Genomic DNA, 20,799 nt, shown 5'->3' with positions numbered 1-20,799 from the left:
GCATCATCCATTAAAAAATACGCGTACATTTAAATGTTTGTGCTATACTTTGACAAAATCTAATTTTAAATTTGATGTATCTGTTGGTGCAATATATGTCACCAATGTTTCAGAAATTCCAGTGATACTTTATAAGCGACCCTAAGCATCTCAATTTACTTTAACAGTCGACATTATCATGGTGTTCATTGTAAGTATTTTTTATCGATTTCTCGACTGGCTTCGGTCCCTCTTTTTTAAGCAGGAAATGGAACTTACCATTGTAGGTATCCAAAATGCTGGAAAAACCACGCTTCTTAATATGATAACAGTAAGCACCATTCTGGTTAATTTAGTTTAGAACGGTGTATTTAATGAAGATATGATTCCCACAATAGGATTTAACATGAGGAAGATCACAAAGGGAGGCATAATCATCAAGATGTGGGACATTGGTGGCCAGCCAAGGTTTAGATCCATGTGGGAGCGATATTGTCGTAACGTCAATGCCATTTTGTAATGGGAAATGTTAATGTTGTTTAGATTTGTGGTCGATTCCTCCGATTATGAGCGAATGGAGGAGGCCAAGAGGGAGCTCCATGCCCTGGTGGCTAGAGCATCCTTGCATGGGGTTCCGCTATTGGTTTTAGCTAACAAAAACGACTTGCCAAAAGCATTTTCATCCAAAGAGCTCATTGTCGCATTGTAAGCCACTTAGTGTTATCTCTGTAGTGATCTCGAAGAAATTCGAAGTAGGGAGGTTGCTTGCTACTCCATCTCGGCAAAGAATGCAGTTAATATCGATGTAACCCTTCAATGGATTTTGAAGCATGCAAAAAAGCATTACGAATAAAACGGCTGCTACATTTGGGATTTGGACCTTGACGGCTATCGTTTATCTGGATTAACGCAATAAACTGTGACTGCATGCTACAAAATATACCCCATGCACCCCATGAACCCCATGCACACCATGTACCCCATGCACACCATGCACAGTATAGTTGGCCTCAAATGATAACCCCACTTTTATTTACAAATCAAAATTAACATTCGGCAGGCATTTTAATTTCAATTATGAATCGCGCTGTTGGCTTGAGGGCATATTCACGCCTTGCCGTAAGGGCTGGCGTGAAATCGTTTGAAGATGCCACAAAAAAGGGCACAAAGAAAAAACTAATCATCGGTGACGAATCGATCCCAGATGACGTTATCCCCCCTCGTCCAAAAGGTAACGCTTTTCTTTCTCATCCCAGCGGCCTGGTTTATTTCCCTTAAGCAGGTTAAAATTGGCGAACCCTTGGCCAGTATAAACATATTCAAAGAAGGAAAAGACCCGATTTTGCAGCCCGACGAAACGTATCCAACTTGGATTTGGTCAGCGTTGGACAAACCTCGTCCAAAACAGTATCTTGAGGATTGGGAGATCACAACCCGTAAGCAGTTGAGAACCATGAATCACTTTCGGATGCAAATGTCAAACAACAACAAAACAAAGCCCGGAAAAAAGGACTCCAATCCTTTCAAATAGAGGTTGATTTATTAGTATTTATGCTTGGTCGAATAGTCTCTCGGGGAAACGACCAATCCACGCCCTATAATAAGCATTAAAGAATAACACGCCCAAACCTTTGGATGCGCCGCGGAAAACGGTCTCCACAATGTCGATCATTTCTTGCCTGTCATCGATTGGCCAGTTAATTTTGTTGTTGTTTCCAGTGCCCAAGTCAATCATGATGTGTTTGTTTCGATAGAAGAACATAACTGTGCAGGGATCATAAAGCTCATACATTACATTAAAATCTGGAACTTCCGTGATATCCACTAGATAAATAACGGCAAAGTTCTTTACAAGATCGGCAACTTTATATAGGGTTTCATCCATTTTCATGCATGACTTGTCCTAAAAGCTAAGCAAATAATATGCTACCCAATCGTGCCCAAATCGAATGATTACCACTTTATCTTCCTCGGCCAATATGGCCTGATCTACCTGCCATCCATTAGTCAAGTGGGGGAGTAAGTAGGACATCACAAATAGGGGAAAAGTCTGCAGTATTTAATTTTTGGGTTGATTTTTAAATTTTCGGGTCGATTTTTGCTTTTTTTAATTTTCGGGTCGATTTTAATTTTCACCGTAAATTTGTTTTATGGATGAGCTTTTGTCCGACCTTGGCGTAAATGGGCTAATATCGCTTGAAGATAAAGATCGCTCAAAAGGTTTGTGCTAAATAGCTTATCTTTCCACTTAGCGCTGCACATACTCATTGATAATGTATCAAGTTCTACCTTTAATTCCAACTCATATCCCATTGTGGTCGAATTTTTGTGCAGCCGTCTAACAGACTCTCCTTGTCTTATTGATGTCATCTCATGTTTCACAAGCTTTCTTTTAAAAGCAAAACCTTCTCAAGATCTAATTATGCAGTTTCTAAGGTGCTTTGACGAATCCATCTTATTATCTGAACAATCCCAAGCAATTAGGCATGCGGGCTTGCTGTTATTTTCCAAAGTGTTGCTACATATTAAGGACTCGCCTGAATCTGTCGATGTGCTTTCCCATGTCTTTCTTTCACATTGTTTCGGAGAAAGGGACCCGAGAAATCTCATGTTGCTATTTAGACTTTCTTGTGACTTTATTCGTGCTTCTAGCTCGCAGTATGTTCGATAGTTTTTTCTTATTTTAGGAAATTTAAGGAAGAGCTCTTTGAGTCTATCTTTTGCTATTTTCCAATTTCATTTACGCCGCCACCTGAAGATCCTTTTGGAATCACCCCAGGTGACCTATCAGCAGAGCTGGAGGCTGTACTAACGGCCTGTTTTTCAAACTCGCTTTCTTCGCTTGTTCTGGAGGCACTTGTCGAGCGGCTTGAAGACGGCAATAACGCGTGTCATGGGGTATTGATTGCTCTTTCCCATCTCTTATGTGATGCCGAACGTTGGGGCTTGGTCAGCTCAGATTGCTCCATAGTTGCACGCCTTGTTGAAATTCTAATGAAATACTTGGGATCAAATCCGAAGGAGGTTATTTCAATTTTCCTTTCGGCCCCCTGGCTATTGCTGGAGGCCAAAAATGCTCTCTCATTATTGGCTCGTTCCATTTTCCTTGAAAATGGTAATGATAGCACGGTCGCAGAGGATGATTCCATTGTTCTCGCTATGTTTGAACTCGACGCAGTTGATGATGAAATTCTCGATAAAATTGTGATAGATCCGCTTTCTCCAACATTCCGTTCGTTCCTTTCGTGCATTTCAGACAAACTACCCGCTGATGCCCTCAAAAGCTTTTGTAAACGCCTCGACGGCCATCTTAAATTTACCGGAGACCTGCAGAATTTGCCTTTTATCTCTGCAGCTGTTCAAGCATTGCAACGTTTGCAATACCACTTTTATGACAGTCAAAAGATATCGAATATTCAAGCGGTTGCTTTTGAAGCACTGATTAGGCAGACCGGAAATTCCAAAGTGGTATTACGAACTTTAATTGAAACTAGACTTTTATCCAAGCTATCGCCCTCGCTTTATTCATATATGCTATCCATTCAATCCCTTTCCTCTTTTTTACCATCTGATGCTGCCAAAGATCCCATCCTAAATGACCTGAATTCTTTAAAGGAGGACTTTAAATTTGGCCGTAGTGGTTGTTGCAATGGAAACCCGGCCTCATCATGTGATAGAGTTCCCTCTATTCCGCAATCACAAGATACCTGTGAATGGCTAAGATTTCTGGCACTAGATGCCGCTCCAATTGGCGATGAGCTGCTTTTAAGACTGCTCAAACATCCATGTGTATGGGTGCGTTTGGCATTGATCCAACGGATAACAAATGATCGGCACATTGACAATTTATTATCGGATCCTAAACGTGTTGTCCGAAAAGCAGCCGCTGTGAGGAGAATTTCGCTTGCCTGCAACAATACCAGATGCTGCAAATCTTAGTTATTTTGGCACCTATCCTTTCCGATTGTGGACACTCCTTTTGCCAATAGATGATCCAGCATTTGCCAGGAAAGCCAATTAAATTTAAAATTTTACACCCCGGAGCCAAAGTTTCACATAATTTGTCAATTGATATTAATTTATCAAACGCCAGCCAGTGCGATTTAGATTTCTTTTTTGTACGCGATCTTTTTGGATTTGCCTGCAGGCTGTAAAATAACCTGGCCAATGGATGCCATTTATTAAATTTTGTTCCAGCTGGTCATAGTGTTTTGCTTGCATGCATTAACCAGGGCTATTTAGCTAATCTACATCTCAACTTTGCTTCAGACGATAATCAGCTGGACAGTGTGCGATAAAACATTGGCCAATTATTTCTAGATCATCGATCTCCAATGTTAAAGCGGACACCGACCCCCAATTTTTGGCTTTATTAATGCCTCTGCAAAAATCGGCTAATGCTACTGTCTTAACGCCTCCATGTCCTAAAACAATAATTTTGATACGCTTATTTCCAAAGCAAGGGCTTGCATACAAAGTTGCAGCGGCCCTTTTTATTGGAAGGTTGCTGGCTCGATGAAAAACTCCGGTTTCAATAAATTTTCCAATCACTTGCATCATGAATGGATTATTGTAGCAACAAAAACATTTACTGGTAAATTAACGATATCCTGATAGAGGGCAAGCTCTTATATGAAAAAAATGATTCCATCTCGGAACATGAGCTGATTGGCTGTTTCCATCTGCTGGAGGACAACGGAGACCGTTCCGGGAGGCAGTTCCACCCCGTCTGAATGGAGCTCCTCAATAAGGGCGTCGAGCATTACAAACGAGTCGTTTTGAGCGCGCACACGTAGCAACGCGCTCTTGATGGTCAATATTTGCGCATCAGTTGGCTGGATGTTTGTAGATGGTCCATCCTCCGACGCTTGCGCCAAAGACATCGCCACACTTGAGGGGGGCTCCTCGGTAAACCCAAATGTATCCCCGTCATCGCCATCACTGTGCTGTTTGATTTCACTGTTGTTGTCTGTGTGGCTGTGATTAGACTCTCCTTGGGCTTCTTGATCTTCATCTTCGGGGCCTGCCTGCGAGATTGGTTTGGTTTTCTTTGGCCGACGAGCGCATTTGGGTATGACCTCTTTGTAGAGGGAAAAGCGCACAAGTTCTTCGGCCACCAACGTATCGACCTCCTCGACTATGCTGCTAAGCCGTGCCTTAGCATGTGCCGTGGAAAGCCTAATGAGCGTCTCTAGCGTTCTCGGCGTTACCGGCATTGTCCTAGCCTGATCGCGGCCAGATTGTTCACTTTTGGCGCGAAACGCAAGATACATCGCTTTGATGGCCTCCATGGCGCCTGAGCTTAGCACCGGCCGCATACGGACCTTGGCATAGTGGATGTACTTGCGTATGAACGAGAGCGTCAACAGGTCAGAGTCGCCGCTGGCAGCTGCATCATCATTGCCGGTATCCATGTCCGCATTGGCAACATCATGGTCATAGCTTGTGGCGGCATAGCGATGAGTGGCAAAAACGGCATCGTCAACAGAATTCCCAGCAGCATCTTCGGAATTGGTGGTGTCCACACGCGAGTGCATTGCGAGGACATGTTCCGCAAGCATCCGATCCGTCTTCTCATTCATCCGGTCAAGCACAATGAAGAGCAGATCAAAGCGTGACAACAGGGAATCCGGCAGCCGGATATTTTCCCGCGGGCTTGCGTGTTCACGGTATTGTGAAAATATTGGATTTGCCGCAGCAATTACACTGCACCGCGCATTGAGTGAGAGATGGATCCCTGCCTTGGCAATTGTTACCGTTTGTTGCTCCATAACTTCGTGAATAGCCACACGATCGCCCTCGCTCATCTTGTCAAACTCGTCGATGCAGACGACACCGCGGTCTGCCAGAACCATGGCTCCAGCCTCCAGCCTCCGCTCGCCTGTTTCCCGATCGACAGCCACAGCAGCGGTCAGCCCTACACCTGTGGAACCGCGACCTGTAGTCGCCACCGCCAATGGCGCAATGGCCAGCACGAAGCGCAACAGCTGCGATTTTGCCGTTGAGGGGTCGCCCACCATCAACAAGTTGATATCTCTAGAGAAAATTAAAGAACACGGCGCTTACCCGCGAATGTGTGTCTGGTCAACAATCTTCTCCACGCCACCGAGCAACATTAAAAGAATTGCCTTTTTGATGGCAGCATGTCCCCATATTGAGGGGGCTAGAGACCGGGCCAATAGCGTGAAGAGATCTGGACGCTGTGACACGGCCTTGATTTGCTGGATATCCAGGTCTGTAAGCACAGGCATGTTTGCTTCTCGGCCCAACTGACGCACCGCATTTGCCACCAAAATTCCACGAAAAAAGGCAGGTGCACTTCCAGCAGCACTGGTAGCAAGGCCTTTATAAATGCCTACAATACGCACGCGGTCACCGGGCTTGGCCTTGTCAACCAGATCTTCGCCCAGGATGATTTCCACGGCACGAGGCAGTTGTCCCGGCGGCGCGCGTTCCGGCATCTCTTGCAGTACGATCCGCTGTTGGTCGCGATAAGTGCAGAGGCCAAATTCTGTGCTCAAACGGTTCCCCTCTGCATCCTACAGTCGGTGTTATGATGCTCATACCTGTTGCGGATATGAAGACGTGACTGGCGGGCCACTGCCCATAAGCGCGTCACGATATTCGCGAGAAATGAATGTGCGACGCTCCTCTACATAATGGATTGAACGCACAAGCTTTGGACGCACCAGAAAACAAGACGTCACGATGCCATCAACGGAAACCATTTGCGAAAGTGTGGATGCACTAAGCTCGCGTGGATTGGTCTGGAAATCGCCAAAAGCGCCATCAAGACCAATGCGAAAGCTTAGCTTTACCGTAGCATCTTTTTCGCCATCACTGCCGCCAAATGGCTCCACTACAAGCAAGTTATCGACCATCCGACGTAAAGCTGTCTCGAAGGAGGGCAGATATTCTAACGGTGTCATCAACAACCTACGATCAGAAAAGGCACGTACCCCCGCGAAAGTCCCTCATTGAAAAGACGCACATCATTAATGTTGACGATCAGACGCGTCTCAGCCCGCCGCACCATCATTCGCACTTTTTCTTTGTACTCCAACGCATCCGTTGCGCATTGCTAAAAAGAAAGAGAATAAAAAACGAAGCACACGCAAAATAAATAGATTGCAAACAGGCCAAAGCCACCAACAGCCAATAAAATGGCCGTCAAGGAGGGGCAGAAAGACAACCACCAACGATCAATAAAAGGTGTGTCAATGGAAATAAGATTGCCAACGCCATTGCGTACATACCTGTGAGTCGAGAAACTCGCCAAAAAGTTGGACGCGCTCTTGTTCGCGCTCATCGACAGCAAAAGTTGGTGTGTTCTGTGATGACTGGCCACGTGGCATAGCTCTACCCGAAAACGAGGGCACCGGAGGCGCCTCCCGTCTGCGCTCGACGGCTGCAGAGCTCATCATTGGAATTTAAATCAACAATTGCAGTTGACCAAATTAAGGCTACCACAATTTAAAAGGGACCCCCCCCACTCCATTTATACTTGGCCGTTTATAAATTTGCCAATCGTTGATACCTGATGGATGAGCCGAGTGTTACCGCAGAAGACCAGGCCCAGCTGAACACGTTCAGCCGGCTAAGTGAGACTTTAAGCATCTATGAACCGCGACTTGCTGAGGCACAGGTAGCTAGATGGACACCTTTATTGCTTTAGGCGCAGCGCGAGGCAACCGCAGATGCCCTTTCCGAGGCCGAAGTCTTTGCAGAGCTTGAGGAGCCATCGCACATTCGCATCAAGATTGGTGATGGCTTTGCGTACTTACCGCCGGGAGAGGCATTGGCCATGCTTTCTGAGCGGCTTAACGACCATTCTAGCAAATGCGACGAGCTACGGCGATACCACAGCGCGCTCGCTAGCGAGGCTTCGGCTCTTAAAACACTGCTGTATGCCAAGTTCCGTGGCGCCATTAACCTGGAGCGCTAAAACTAAAATTGTGGAGCATCCCTTCCGTGGTGTACACCTGAAAATGAAAAGCAACAACTGGGATGGATTTATGCAAAGGCTACATCATTTAATTTAGCTTAACGGCGATCGTGAGTGCCATTGCGCCGCTTTCCTGCGAACAAGTGCTTGGGTATTGAGGCCGTGGCATGGCGATCAGCATCACCGGCACGACCCATGCGGTTGCGATGGCGCTGTGAGAGAGACACGAGCGATGATGACGTAGCATGGCCCTTTTCTGTGCTGTGGCCCTTCATTTCGCGGCCTTGTACACGAGAGCGTGAGCGTTCCGACATCGGATGCATACTCAATGACCTGCTGCTTGAAATAGATGCCGATCTTTTAGCACTAATTGGACGCTCAATGGCAGAAGCCTCCGTTCCCAGTGCAGAGATACGCGTTCGTGGTCTAGGACGATTGGCATTGGATTTTCGTGAGCGCGAATCAAGACGGGTCAGTGTACGCCGTTCAGTTTCGTGTCTTCGCACAGCACGAATAGCATGCACTCTGTTGCGCCGCTCGACACGTGCAGAGCGATCGTCTGCGGTCATCATTTCGTGCTGTTCTTCCTCTGCCTCTAAAGCTTCCAGTTGCGCTTCAATGTCTGCATCAATGAAATCTGCAATGTTCTTGCCGTTGAGAATTTCTGGAATCGGTCTTTCTTTCCAGTCTGCCTTCAGATGGTGCATAGACGCTGGATAGGAAAAGATTCCTGGGCCGCCATTTGCTAGCTCTATCTCGCGTAAAAGAGGTTCTGTAGAAGGCACCACAATGCCTTGTGGCAGCAATGGCGGCCGATTGATATTATCTCGTGCAACTGGTTTGGCCACATGCAAGCGTGCCAGAATTCCATTTGCACTTGATGTGATGCCGCCTTCTGCGCCCTGAACATTGCGTTGGGCCAGCAACAAATCACAGGCGACATTGCGTACAGCCATAACGCCTTCAGAGGTCATTTGTGAACATTCTACAATGGGCACACTGCCTGTGGCTGCTTTTAATTGTGCAGCCACTTCTGGTGAGAGGTCACTTACGCGGACCAAATCGCACTTACTGACCACCAATACGACGGGCCTGCTTCGGAAGAGCGGTTGCAGAGACTTAAACAGGGACAGCTGCTGTTCTATCGTATAACCACAGCGTTCAGAGAGATCCATAAAAAAGAGCACCGTCGCTCTGATGTGTGCCAATGCCGTGATGGACTGCATCTCGATCGTATTACGCTCGTCAAGTGCGTGATCTAGAATCCCTGGTGTGTCGATGACCTGCCACCGCGCATATTCGTAGTCAAAGTGACCCACGAAAAGGGATTTGGTTGTAAAGGCATATGGTTGCACGTCGACCATTGCCCGTGAGACCTTGTTCATGAATGAGCTCTTGCCCACGTTTGGGAAGCCGCAGATAAGTAGCGTGCGTGATGCCGGATCGATGGACGGCAGCCTCGCAAGATGCTGGCGCACCTGTTCCAGGTATGTCAACGCGTCACGCTGGCGGCGCATGACGGTGGCCATGCGCCCAAGAGCAGCACGTTTGAGCTGCTTGCAACGGTAAAGTGAATCGCCAAACTTGAGCAGCTTTAGATATTCTTTGCTAATTTGCTCCACCAAATGCCGCGCCGTAGCTACTTGGCCCAGCGCCAGCTTATAATGGTCGCGGTCGTAGAGCACATTCATCAGGTCGCCGTAGAATGGATGCACCTCTTCGATTTTCGGAAATTCGGTTGTGATTTGCTGAAGCCGCTCTTCAAATGTGCTTTGTGTGTATTTGACCTTGCGCATGTAGAAGGAGCGAATGCGCGAGATTTGATAGCCCTTGTGCACGACGGTGGGTGTTTTGCGCTGCGTTTTACTGAGCACAATATCGAGAAAGTCTGTACTGGAGGGCACAACTTGGATACGCTTGAAGTTGTGATTTGCCCCAGTGATGTTGTCTGTGAGCACGCTGGTAGAGGGACCTGAGGGGAGCACAGGAACGGTCATGGAAATGCAAAAAGTAGTGCGCGATATTTTTTTAAATTAAACCAAATTAAAATTTAAATGGCACAAACATGCTGAAATTCGCTACATGCACACGTTACGCACCCATCCCAGCTAGGGGCAGGAGCGTACCGGCCAAATAAATTCAGAATATCACGCGAACTGCCACGTCTCCATATTTTCTTGTGGCATTGATTGACGGAGGCTACACAGTTCTGCATCCTTGCTGGCGAAATAGCTTGCAACGTGCAACGCCAGCCTGGTTCATAGTTCTTGCCTATCAGTAAGCCGCCAATAAAGCCCTGCTGATCGGCCCATATTGGAGCTGTAATTGACAAAATTGTGGTGCGCAGTCGTGTGATATATTTATGTAAAAAGCAGATCTCCTGTACATGGCGCTGTCAGCGAGCCTTTCCGCCGTTCTTAGGGTTGAGGGGCGATGTGGCCCACTAATGTAAAAATAAGCAAAAACCATGCATACATTCTGCGCAGCGAGCTTGAAGGCATCTTTATGGCTGATTGCAGAGTTTGCTTTTTTCACCTTTGGCAACTCTGTGGACATGAAGCTGGTGTACGGCGTGATTTTCTTTGCGGAAGCATCCTTGGAGGTGGAGGACTTTTTTACTGCAACGTAAAACGAATATGACGAAACCTTTGCTGTTTACGGCGGAAACTTTTTTTGTTGATGCTGCTGGCTTGGTTTGCGATGCGGTAGCGCTTGTGCTGCTTGATTTTGCCATAGTTTAATAGTCTTACTAATCAATGGCACAATTTATAGTGTGTCCTTATACACTATGGTGTTCAATGGCGCCGTAATTTGTGCATTTCCCGCCAAACCTTTAAACAAGGGTTGGCTCGATTTTAACTTTAAACGAGGGTTGGCTCGATTTTAACTTTAAACGAGGGTTGGCTCGACTTTAAACGAGGATTGGCTCGACTTTAAATCAACGCGGCTCGACTTTAAATGAACGCGGTTCAACTTTAAAATGCCAATCGAACGGCACTTTGTTGAACAGTCCGCCACGCATTGGGCCCCAAAGTAATTTTTAATTATTGCTAATTTATTGTTGATGATGGTCACCAGCGAATCGTGCTCTTATCAGCGAGCCCCATCACGCTCTGTTTATACCGCATACCTCATCATCGAAACATCATCGCAATCACCATAATCACTCCACCTATTGGCATGCTATCTAAACATGCCGATCTCGTCACCATCAAACATATATAGGCCATTGGTGTCCAGGGCCGCCACCATCATCAGCCTCACATCATCATCAACCCATCTTCGAGCCAGCTCATCCAAATGATGACCTCTGATTATATCCAAGAAGATCAAGAGGCCATTTCCTTAAAGATTTTCGGCGCTGCTGATATCATTATAAACTCGCCCCCATCAGCTCACTCGTCATTTCATACAAATTTTCACTCTGCATTCCTGACTCACTCTCCACGCACAAGTTTCACATCTTCTGCCCCGTTATCTAATTTTGCATTCCCCTCCGACTTTCAAGCCCCCTTTGCGCAGCCTGGCACTGCGCTTTCGCTGATGGCGCCCACCTCAACGGCAAGCATTTCGCACGAGCAGACTGCAGCACTCCTCTCGTCTAATCATTACTTCTCCTCTGCAGAATACTCCACATCCACTCTTGATACGCCCGATTATGGTGAATCTACATCGGTGGATTTTCCGCTCTCCACGTCTATAGACTTTGGCGGCTCGCAAACAGAGTTCATCGGCTCGCCTGAATATATTTCATTATCATCCACATCTTTTTCAACAGCCCCCTTTGAGTGTCTCTCTGCGCCACCATCTTTCGGCATGATGGGCCACACCGGTAACGGTCACAACATGATTGTGGACTATGTTACCCCATCTGGTGGTCCTACTTGGCACCACCATCAATACGGTAGTGAGCAAGGTGCCCCCGTATCCTCAATGACAGCCATCAAGGGAAAGTCACCCTATGTCGTTCTTTGGCTCCAATCGCACTTTGAGTCATCTGAAGGTGTTTCCATGCCTCGTTCGTTGCTGTACACACACTATTATGAATCGTGCGTTGCCGATTCCATCGAGCCAGTCAATGCTGCCTCTTTTGGTAAGATTATCCGCTCTGTGTTTCCAAACTTGCGCACGCGGCGTCTTGGTACGCGCGGCCACTCCAAGTATCATTATTACGGGATCAGGATGAAGGCACCCATGTCGACTGCAGAAGCGGCTCCAGCACTTTCAAGTCCGGTCCCCAATACCGGCTTTGGCTCCTCGTCATATGGAGCGGGGACTGGCACTGTAGAGACTGTGGACTCAATTCCCCACTCTATCAAATCGCACTTTACCATCCGGCCGTCACGGAATCGACAGACTTCGTCACCAGTTACCATCTACAGCTTGGCCACCGGCGGCCTCTCCTGCGTTACAGCTAATCCGCCATCCATTGATCGGTTTGCCGCGAGGTTGCACATGGCTGCACCAGACGCGCTTCCCATTGAGCACGGTGACCTTTTCAGACTTGGCCTGCAGCATCATACTACCTTGCTGCTTTCCCTAATTTTACGCGAAGAGTATCTGCAATTTGAAGAGGAATTTACACTCTATTGGCTTGGCGTGTTCCCTAAGAGCTTTCCAGAATTTCAGGCTTCCAATGCAAACCAAACGAACTCGGTGTCCGAAATTTCTTGTTTTTTTCCTTCTCAAAAGAGCGAAAATCGATCTCCAGGAACGCGACTTTATCAGAGCATCCTTTCAATGATACAAAGATTCGATGCTACCTCCCTCGCTGTCATCCAGGAATGTTTTCTTGCTTCGTTTTGGACCAATGGCATTACTCAGGCACAACTAGAAAATGTCCGTCTCTTTTGCACCAAGACATTACCTGGACTGATCACGATGCTTGTCAAAGGATATTTCAGCGCTCGAGACCTGGAAAATGTCCAGTTTGACGTCAATGGCTGGCCAACAGGCCAGCCATGGCATACCCCGGCCACACTTCCATCCAAGTTGCTGGTGGTGAAGCTCGAATTTTTCAAGAAGCTCTCCATGATGCTGCTTAAACGCGTCTCTCTGCACTCACTTGCCACTACCTTGCGCAGCGCCAATGGCGTCGTAATTGGAACTGCTGCCACCAAATGTGATTTCTCTTCAAGTGCCTGCACGAATCGATCGCCTTCAGCTAGTCTGTCGGCTCCAGGCTCTGCGGAGCTTAGGCGGCTGGCTCGTGCCGCCGTGCGCGAGGCAGCAAGCGAATTGCAGCGCCACGTTTCTCATGAGCGGGACTGCGGCTTACGAGCACAAGCTTTTGCTTTAGGTACAGACCCGTCGCTCTCTGCGTCTTTCTCACGATCTATTGATGAGATGGATGCTTCCTTTATTCCGGAAGAAATCCTTGCGCAATTTATTACGTCAATGGAGCTCATTTTTGGGGATGACCAGCTTGACTGGGACGCTTGGGCATCTTTTCTTGATAGTTGCGTTGATTACGAGGCCAGCGAGGATACCCGCGAAGGGGAGGAAAATTGCCGCCATCTAGATGCGGCTGCCAAACGGAAAAACGGGGCTCTTCCCAACATCGGTCCGATATCGTATGGAGAGCTGGAAAGAATGCAGCGACATTTACAGAACCTGCTCATCCAGTGGTCGTTTGTGATCGCCATTTTTATGGACCAACTTTTTGCCACCAGAGATCACAAAAAGGTAGAAGGCTCCTGTGCTAGGGATGAGGAAATCCTTGCTGAATATCTTCATTTTGACCAAGGCGCATGCGAGGCCGCCACGCCTGTGGGTGATGGGGCCTCTGCAGTGGTTGTTGCACAGCCGGCCCCGGCTGCCTCCACCACGCCGCTGTCACTTTTTGAAACGGTGCGGCTTCTCACGGAAGAGTATCTGCTGTATCTCGTCGAGCAGCGACTGGATGAACTCAGAGATGCATGTGCATCATCATCAACTAGCGGCTTGATTGGTTTCGTGATGGAACCAAACTTTCTTTGCTTGAAGTCTGCCTCGCGTCGGCGAGAAAAGCGTACAAGAAAGAAAACATTTGACGAGTCCCTTACTGCAATGGAGCCCGTTGAGTGCGCCTTCATTCAAGGCCTCTCGATTACAGATGCTACACTGACATGTGGTCCTCTAAGATCGCTGTCATAGCCCCCTCCACGCCCCCTGTTCACTTTACTGGTCGCCATTGTGCGGTCGACACTGGGCAGCCGCCCTATCCCTATTTTAAATATACTAATAAACCAATTAAGAGTTTTTCTTTAACTTTCAAGTGTTGTTTTATAAAATTACTTGCTTAATGACGATCGGTGCTAGTCAGAGCTCCGTTTCTTTTTCTTGTCCTTTTTGTCCTTTTCTTTTTCCTTCTTTTCTTTCTTGTCTTTCTTTTCCTTTTTAACGCGTTTCTTTTCGTCTTCGTCGCTGCTCTGACCATCATCCATGTCTTCATTTTGGTTATCGACCAGACTGCCAGACTTTTCTTCGACTGGGGTTACGAACGAAATACGTGTCGATGAAACGGTGGCATTCTTATCCACTGCCATGTCTTCCTTTGGGGAAAAAAAGTCGACGTATCCTTGAGACCAAGCGGAAGGCGTATTTTCGTTGGACCTTCCGTGCTTATCCAGCTGTCCACTCTTGATCATTGCCTTCTTTTCCACAGCTTTGGGTCCGAGACCCCATTTTCTGGGATACGTGTCTCGTTCCATGATCACGCGCTTAATCCGGGCAATTATGCCATGGTCAACGCTAGCAATCACGGCCGTTGTCATCTGTGCAATTCCAAGTGCAATGGCTTCGCCCTTGGTCGTGATGATGACAACCTCTTCTTCCATTTCGATCCCCGCATCATAGCGTAACAGACCTGGAATCATCAGCTTGGCACCATAGCAAATCGCATTGACAGCAGAGTCTTTCACCATCAGTCGTTTGTAGGAGACAAGCAATGACTCTAATGGCCTAACAACACGTCTCAAGTACGACTCATCTCGTGTCGCATCATAGAGCCATTGCGCATCAAGTAGGTCGTGCATGGTCACCATGCCGTCAGCTTCAGAAGTAGCCCCGGAGCGTACACGTCTTAGCTCTTGCATGTGGCCACCAACGCCCAGCATCAGACCAAGATGCACGCAGAGTGTTCTGATGTACGTACCGGCCTCGCAGGAGACCCAAAAGACACCCAGCGAGCGTTCTTCGTCGGTCTCCAGCAACAGCGAGTCATGGATGGTGCGTACACGCAGTTGACGCTTAACAGCACTGATCAGCGGTGGTCTTTGAAACAGGGCACCAGTCAGCCCTTCGAGCGCCCCGCGTAGGCGCTGTTCCAGCTCGCCGCTTCCAAAGCGATCGTGCAGGCGCACCACACAAACATACTCCTTGCCTGCACTCTGCTGGCTTTTGACTAGCCTTGTGGCACGGTCGATGCACACGATAAGACACCCGGTGACTTTTGGATCCAGCGTGCCTGAATGTCCCGTCTTCTCGACACGTAAAATGCGCCGAATCCATGCGACGACTTCGTGCGAGGATGGATTTGCGGGCTTGTCCAAATTTATCACACCATATCTAGATGGATTAAACGATCAAGCAAGCCACAAGAAAAAATAAAGAAAAACGAAAAAAGGCCCCACCTGATATAGTTAGTAAGATCGCGGGAAAGCGGTGACGCTCCATTAGGAAGCGGTGTGTAGTGTGCAGAGCGCACGTGCATTCTTTCAAAGTTCTATGATCAGTGCTAAACGCTTACTTTCAGCAGCAGTGGCCATTCGCTGGCATCCAGTGGCACGCGCTCCGTAGAGGGCTTGACCATAGTAGCGTGCTCCATTGCAAAATGCAAAAAAAAAATTAATTAGGGTTAATTTGGTGTCCATTGGGTTGAGTCGAGTTGCTCTCAGGAGGTACTTTGAAGTGGCCGCAATGATGACCACCATTTTGTGCAAATGGAATCAACATCCAAATTTTTTGCTAAATTATCGCGATTAATTGATGGATATTTAATGGATCGCCCTAACACCCCCACTAGGGTTAGGGTTAAGCAGCATGCAGGCGCCGGAAGAGCTCGCCAAGCTGTACTACAGGATATGCGCTGCGCGTGACCAACGTTTCTATCGTCGGCACTGTCTTTTTCCAATAGAGCATTTGTAGATACAGTGAGCGATCGCTAATTTCTGGCAGGAGCGTGCCACAGCATCCAGCAATGGGACACCGTTTCTCGTACACCGAGATGGTACGCGTTCGCGCCCCGCAGCCGGGATCGTCACATCGCAGCCAGCCCATATAAAAGGCACCAATGGCCCGTCGACAGGAGGTGGCTATCTGTGCAGCACGTGTCAACGGCGGTATTGCCCGTACGCAGGCATTGCAAAGGCTATTCTCTGCACTCGAAACTGCACCGCCGCAATATGGACAGCTCAATGTTATTTCTTCAAAGTTCTTTCCCTCCAAAGAAAGCAGTGACGTGGATTCAAATTCACCATGTGATGAGGACCTTACGACTTGTCGTGGTATATCGAGTCCCAGTGCCAATGAAAGTCGCGAGGCGTCAGTACCCTCCAACCACTTGCAGAGCCGCACCACTGGCGGCAACACTTGCTGCTGCAAATACCATTCATAGTCAAGCGTAAGCTCGCCCCCGCGCCGCACATCATCTGGGTGATATGCCCGTCCACTTAGTGTGGATGGATTAGACCCAGAACTACGGCAAATAACAAAAGGCACATGGTCGCCAGCTCGCAAAAAGATACCCCTGCTTTGCAGCTGTGTGGCAACCACAACGTGAGGGTGTGCCCTGGGGTCGCCATATGCCTGTGGGTCTTTTGTTAGGCTCTGCAATCAATAAACGTGCCAGTCCTACCTTATGGATGACGAAGGCATCTAGGGGCATCCGTCCCTCGCGTACTTGTGCTCCAATAACAGCAAGATGTTCGTGGATGGCCCCTAGAACTTCATCCCGGCCCTCTGTCAGTGACATAATCCGTTGCAGTACGAAGCTAAAATAAGAGTAATGCACTTACTTGCCAGTCTCTACAGAAAGACCACACCAATCGCGACGCACCATGTCAAGACCCTTAGTCTCAATGCGGTATGTTGTGGGCCCTACGTTCTCCAAACTGTTTAAGCGCAATGCGGCATATTTCTTTTTCTTGAGTAACAATAGACGTGCAAAAACGGCCTCAAGGTCGATCTCGATTAAGCGGTGACGCTCGTTGACACTCCGCCGCACAGCTGCGCCAATACGTAGTGCCTCAGGTAGCGAGGTGCATCCTGTTTCAATCATGATGGAGTCTGTGTCGCCATAAATAACACGGCAGCGAGCTGAGGAGCCCCCCAATTCCCCCATTGCTTCCACAAGTTCGACCGTAGATGCGAGCAATGTTCTCCCATGTGCAGTGACTAGCTCAGCCAAAGACTTGGCATAGAATCGTGAGCCTGTGAAGCCCAGGCAACCATACATGGAATTGGCCGCCAGCTTGAGCGCCTGCTGCCTAATATCTAGAGCAGCGCGCTCAGTACTCTCACAACTTTGTAGAAGCTTTTTAACAGCAGAACGCCTGGCTACCAATGTACCCAGAATTCTTGGCAGAATACCGATCACCGATGAGGGCTGCGGTTCGGGTTGGATAGAAAGGTCACTAGCTTTACCAGCAGCACCATTTCCATGATCAGCGCCATTGGGCGCATCAGGGGCCTCAACATTGGCAGTCGTAAAACAGATGTTATGTTCCTGAATGATGGAAGGATAAAGCGAGTTAAAATCAAGCAAAATCACAAATGTGTCATAAAGGCCAGCTTTTGGTTCCAACACCAGTCCTCCTGCATATGCTGCGCGCCGCCTTCCTCTGCCGACTTTGGAGGCTTCAAAGTCAGGAACATCTGAAGCACTGGCACCTTGATACTTATCTGGGAGCACAAACTTGGCTGCGTGAAACTCGTGCAACAACAGATATTCGTTCCGCTCTGCCCTTGCGCCATTGAAAAGAGTGTGTGCCCAAAGATTGCCCGCAATTGCAGTTAATTGTAAGCTTAATGGCAATAGCCGCAAACGCATGGCCAATTCAAGCGCAGCTTCACTCTCCGTGCCAAGTTCATAAAGTAGACCTGCGGGGGGAGATCCCCTTACTGGCTCGTGATGTGGCACATGAGAAGCCATAATGTCAACACTGATCCCCATAGTTTGGCAAAGCTCGATCAAAGAAAAAGACCGGGACTTGACAATACCCTTTGCACCGCTTCTTGTGTCGCAAAGAAGCCGCCCAGCAAATGCGAGAACATCACCATAAATTAATCGCGGCATAGTTGTAGAGGCGATAGCCTCTTCATCTTCAGGGTCACTAGGCGGTGCATCCACAACGATGGGTGGTCGTCGACGCTCTTCGCGGTTTGGACTGCCAGGCCACGTTCGAAATGCCAAACGACCGATACGCGACCAACGTTCGATTTTGAGGGCCTTCAATCGCCCCACCAGCAGAGGAAGATCAAAGGTTGTCAGATCATGCCCCACTAATACATCGGGATCGAGACGTTGCATCAGGGTCAACAGAAACGAGCAAAGGGAGCGCTCATTAGCGCAGCGTTCACCGCGCCAACCTGAAGGCAACGGCGCCGAGGGCACGCCATTGTCCACAGTTACAAGAAAACGCTCCTCAATAAGTGGCAACTCGTTCTCTGTGCGTGCTGCAACGATAGCAGCTGCTACGATTGTTTGTTCTGAGGATGTCCGCCGCTCCGAGCGTCGCTCACCTTCAACAAGCGAACTCTTCAAGGTGATACTTATCAATCGCAGGGATGGGGGCGGCAGGGCACCTTCCAACAAGGTCGTAACGCTTTTTGGGGACTCTGTTTCAAGTTCCCAACGGACCCAGGAAGCCTATGCATTAGCGTCAATACATACATTTCGCTTTTGGATACGGACATTGGCAACACGTATCCAGCAGGGGCCCATCAACCGCCTCTTGATGATAAATAGCTCGAGCGCTGGTGTTGTCGCGCCAAAGACATGTGCGATCACTCGAGATTCCTCACGTGCATCCGGACGACGTGTCCATGCTGGGTCCTCAAAAGAATACCGCAATTTAAGCCACTCCGCCTCGGCTGGTATGCCTGCAATTCCGAAGGCATAGCGCCTTCGGACATTTTTACAAGCAAATTTTGAAACGCGTAGGGCACTCATGACCGCCGAGATTTCTGTATACAGGTCTGTAAATGTAACCGGAGCTCCTGTGACACGATCATGTTGCCGCGGTAGCACAAAGAGATTTCGCTGGATACCTTTTACCGTCATCGTAGCAGTGGCAAAGCGACCTGGAGCCACAGCAATCTATGCGTTAACAGAAACGAGCAACCTTTCCGATCAGCACAATGCTGCCATTGTGCCGATCAAAAGCGTCGATCCAGTAAAAATTAATTCCGACATCTTGGCCATCAAGCTCTGGCGCCTCCGTGTGTTCCACAATCCTTGAGACCCCTTTTGGGGTCGTATCGGAGGAAGACACCATGCCTATGTTAGCAAGGCTAGCACGGGTTCCGATTGAAAGCTGGTCCGTCACAAGAGGAATAAACTTATCGCGATTGCAAGTGGATGAGGTAACCGCTTTTTTGATGTTGAGGTGTTGTGGCTTCTCTTCCATCATATGGACATCGGAGCTGCTCTCTTTAATGGTCTCTTCCTTGACGGAACTGTTTGCAAAGTTTGCTACCTCTGGAGTCTGGTCTGAGAAGCTAAAATCCTCTTCTCTGCAAACCATTAATTGGTCATAGTTGTCTTGTTCGGTAAATTCCATAAAAGGAGGGGCTTCTTGGCCAACAGGCAATGCTGATGAATCATGATAGTCAAACCGCTGGTTGCTGAAAGTGGAAGGCTGCAGCCCATCATCCTCTTCGGTATCAAATTCTTTGAGAAGAGCTTGATAAATGGCATTGCTTTGATCCTATTCGTTAGCCTATGTGGAAATACATTTTTTTCTGGCAATTGGGGAGTCGAAAAAGAGGCTTTAGTTGTGGCTGCTGTAGCAAAGGCCCGCTGAAGATTGTTAGAGGTGCCGCCCTGCGGTMGAAGCCGCTTTTGCCGCATTGCCTTTTTGGTGGTAGAGAGCCGCTTGGCTGAAGGGTTCTCATCACCATCGAGAAACTGGTCCTCATCGCTAGAATATGGACCCTCATAAGGCTGATCCCATATTTCCAGCCCTGTTTCCATATATCCTTGGCCATCGTCGTCGACTACAAAGTCGTTTGCCTCGGCAAGCCGGCCTTGTACGATGGAGTTGTAGACGGATTCATCGACCTCTTCAAAAATCTCGCCTTCGTCAACCTACGGTAAACAGTTATCTTTACCTTGTATGACGAGAGGAGAGACCGGCCTTCTCGCTTTGCACGTGCAAGCTGTTCTAAAGCGGCAGACCGACCAACCCCACAACCAGGGCGGCGGGAGCCCTTGCGGCCATTTTCATCAGCTTGCATTAAATTGCAACTAATTAGGGTTCGTGTTGTAAATTGGGGAACCAAATCCCACATTGGATGGGGAGGAGGCCAAGGGGCCCAATAAATCCAACATTCAGTATAGCTAGCTATGGATCCGTGTGCGGAGTACAAAAATTTGGGTGTAGTGTGCACAGATGCTGTGGCTACTTTTTAATGCTCTTGAGCGGCCTGCCTTTTTGTTTCCTTTCGCGCCGCATCTCTAAGGACACCATTTCTCATGGTCTGCATCAAGTAAGCAATCGGCATACCTGAATGTCTTTTTCTTGCAGGCAGTGGACCGTATATACCACAATGGTTGTGAACCCAATCGAGGCCAAAAGCGTCAATTTTGCCCCAAGTGACGCGGCCATAAGAATAAATTAAAATCCTAACCCTTGAATGAGGAATAAAGAAAGGCACATGCCCCCCCCCCCCCC

The 20,799-nt window shown here is 48.3% G+C and overlaps 11 protein-coding genes across 11 annotated transcripts; 6 read left to right on the top strand and 5 right to left on the bottom strand.

The window, feature by feature from the left end:
• Nucleotides 1–178: 178 nt before the first annotated feature.
• Nucleotides 179–499, top strand: DI09_1p110 (uncharacterized protein; the record flags this gene model as incomplete). The annotated part of the gene is given in 2 exon segments (XM_013383134.1): nucleotides 179–325; nucleotides 341–499. 2 exon segments carry the CDS (start codon nucleotides 179–181, stop codon nucleotides 497–499), a joined length of 306 nt encoding a protein of 101 aa, XP_013238588.1.
• A 6-nt stretch (nucleotides 500–505) lies between these two features.
• DI09_1p100 (ARF/SAR family small GTPase) lies at nucleotides 506–832 on the top strand (the record flags this gene model as incomplete). Its single annotated transcript, XM_013383133.1, has 2 exons — nucleotides 506–684; nucleotides 712–832. The coding sequence occupies 2 exons, from the start codon at nucleotides 506–508 to the stop codon at nucleotides 830–832; spliced, it is 300 nt and encodes a 99-aa protein (XP_013238587.1).
• A 224-nt stretch (nucleotides 833–1,056) lies between these two features.
• On the top strand, nucleotides 1,057–1,510 carry DI09_1p90 (uncharacterized protein; the record flags this gene model as incomplete). The annotated part of the gene is made up of 2 exons (XM_013383200.1): nucleotides 1,057–1,210; nucleotides 1,236–1,510. The coding sequence occupies 2 exons, from the start codon at nucleotides 1,057–1,059 to the stop codon at nucleotides 1,508–1,510; spliced, it is 429 nt and encodes a 142-aa protein (XP_013238654.1).
• An 18-nt stretch (nucleotides 1,511–1,528) lies between these two features.
• Nucleotides 1,529–2,011, bottom strand: DI09_1p80 (Dim1p-like protein; the record flags this gene model as incomplete). The annotated part of the gene is made up of 2 exons (XM_013383199.1): nucleotides 1,529–1,882; nucleotides 1,910–2,011. The coding sequence occupies 2 exons, from the start codon at nucleotides 2,009–2,011 to the stop codon at nucleotides 1,529–1,531; spliced, it is 456 nt and encodes a 151-aa protein (XP_013238653.1).
• A 118-nt stretch (nucleotides 2,012–2,129) lies between these two features.
• Nucleotides 2,130–3,918, top strand: DI09_1p70 (uncharacterized protein; the record flags this gene model as incomplete). Its single annotated transcript, XM_013383198.1, has 3 exons — nucleotides 2,130–2,199; nucleotides 2,325–2,641; nucleotides 2,677–3,918. The coding sequence occupies 3 exons, from the start codon at nucleotides 2,130–2,132 to the stop codon at nucleotides 3,916–3,918; spliced, it is 1,629 nt and encodes a 542-aa protein (XP_013238652.1).
• A 689-nt stretch (nucleotides 3,919–4,607) lies between these two features.
• Nucleotides 4,608–6,440, bottom strand: DI09_1p60 (uncharacterized protein; the record flags this gene model as incomplete). Its single annotated transcript, XM_013383197.1, has 2 exons — nucleotides 4,608–6,015; nucleotides 6,046–6,440. The coding sequence occupies 2 exons, from the start codon at nucleotides 6,438–6,440 to the stop codon at nucleotides 4,608–4,610; spliced, it is 1,803 nt and encodes a 600-aa protein (XP_013238651.1).
• Nucleotides 6,441–7,519: 1,079 nt separating this feature from the next.
• DI09_1p50 (uncharacterized protein) lies at nucleotides 7,520–7,924 on the top strand (the record flags this gene model as incomplete). Its single annotated transcript, XM_013383196.1, has 2 exons — nucleotides 7,520–7,624; nucleotides 7,661–7,924. The coding sequence occupies 2 exons, from the start codon at nucleotides 7,520–7,522 to the stop codon at nucleotides 7,922–7,924; spliced, it is 369 nt and encodes a 122-aa protein (XP_013238650.1).
• A 98-nt stretch (nucleotides 7,925–8,022) lies between these two features.
• Nucleotides 8,023–9,921, bottom strand: DI09_1p40 (nucleolar GTP-binding protein 1; the record flags this gene model as incomplete). Its single annotated transcript, XM_013383195.1, has 1 exon — nucleotides 8,023–9,921. The coding sequence occupies one exon, from the start codon at nucleotides 9,919–9,921 to the stop codon at nucleotides 8,023–8,025; it is 1,899 nt and encodes a 632-aa protein (XP_013238649.1).
• Nucleotides 9,922–11,224: 1,303 nt separating this feature from the next.
• On the top strand, nucleotides 11,225–14,059 carry DI09_1p30 (uncharacterized protein; the record flags this gene model as incomplete). Its single annotated transcript, XM_013383194.1, has 1 exon — nucleotides 11,225–14,059. The coding sequence occupies one exon, from the start codon at nucleotides 11,225–11,227 to the stop codon at nucleotides 14,057–14,059; it is 2,835 nt and encodes a 944-aa protein (XP_013238648.1).
• A 161-nt stretch (nucleotides 14,060–14,220) lies between these two features.
• Nucleotides 14,221–15,731, bottom strand: DI09_1p20 (uncharacterized protein; the record flags this gene model as incomplete). Its single annotated transcript, XM_013383193.1, has 2 exons — nucleotides 14,221–15,447; nucleotides 15,654–15,731. 2 exons carry the CDS (start codon nucleotides 15,729–15,731, stop codon nucleotides 14,221–14,223), a joined length of 1,305 nt encoding a protein of 434 aa, XP_013238647.1.
• A 206-nt stretch (nucleotides 15,732–15,937) lies between these two features.
• On the bottom strand, nucleotides 15,938–20,362 carry DI09_1p10 (DNA polymerase; the record flags this gene model as incomplete). The annotated part of the gene is made up of 7 exons (XM_013383192.1): nucleotides 15,938–16,732; nucleotides 16,761–16,896; nucleotides 16,921–18,773; nucleotides 18,798–19,223; nucleotides 19,249–19,833; nucleotides 19,860–20,213; nucleotides 20,237–20,362. 7 exons carry the CDS (start codon nucleotides 20,360–20,362, stop codon nucleotides 15,938–15,940), a joined length of 4,275 nt encoding a protein of 1,424 aa, XP_013238646.1.
• Nucleotides 20,363–20,799: the final 437 nt, after the last annotated feature.

This window comes from Mitosporidium daphniae, assembly GCF_000760515.2.
Source record: "Mitosporidium daphniae strain UGP3 chromosome Unknown contig-1, whole genome shotgun sequence".
In the NCBI taxonomy this organism is placed as follows: Eukaryota; Fungi; Microsporidia; genus Mitosporidium; species Mitosporidium daphniae.
This window is presented reverse-complemented; position numbering and strand designations above follow the sequence as displayed.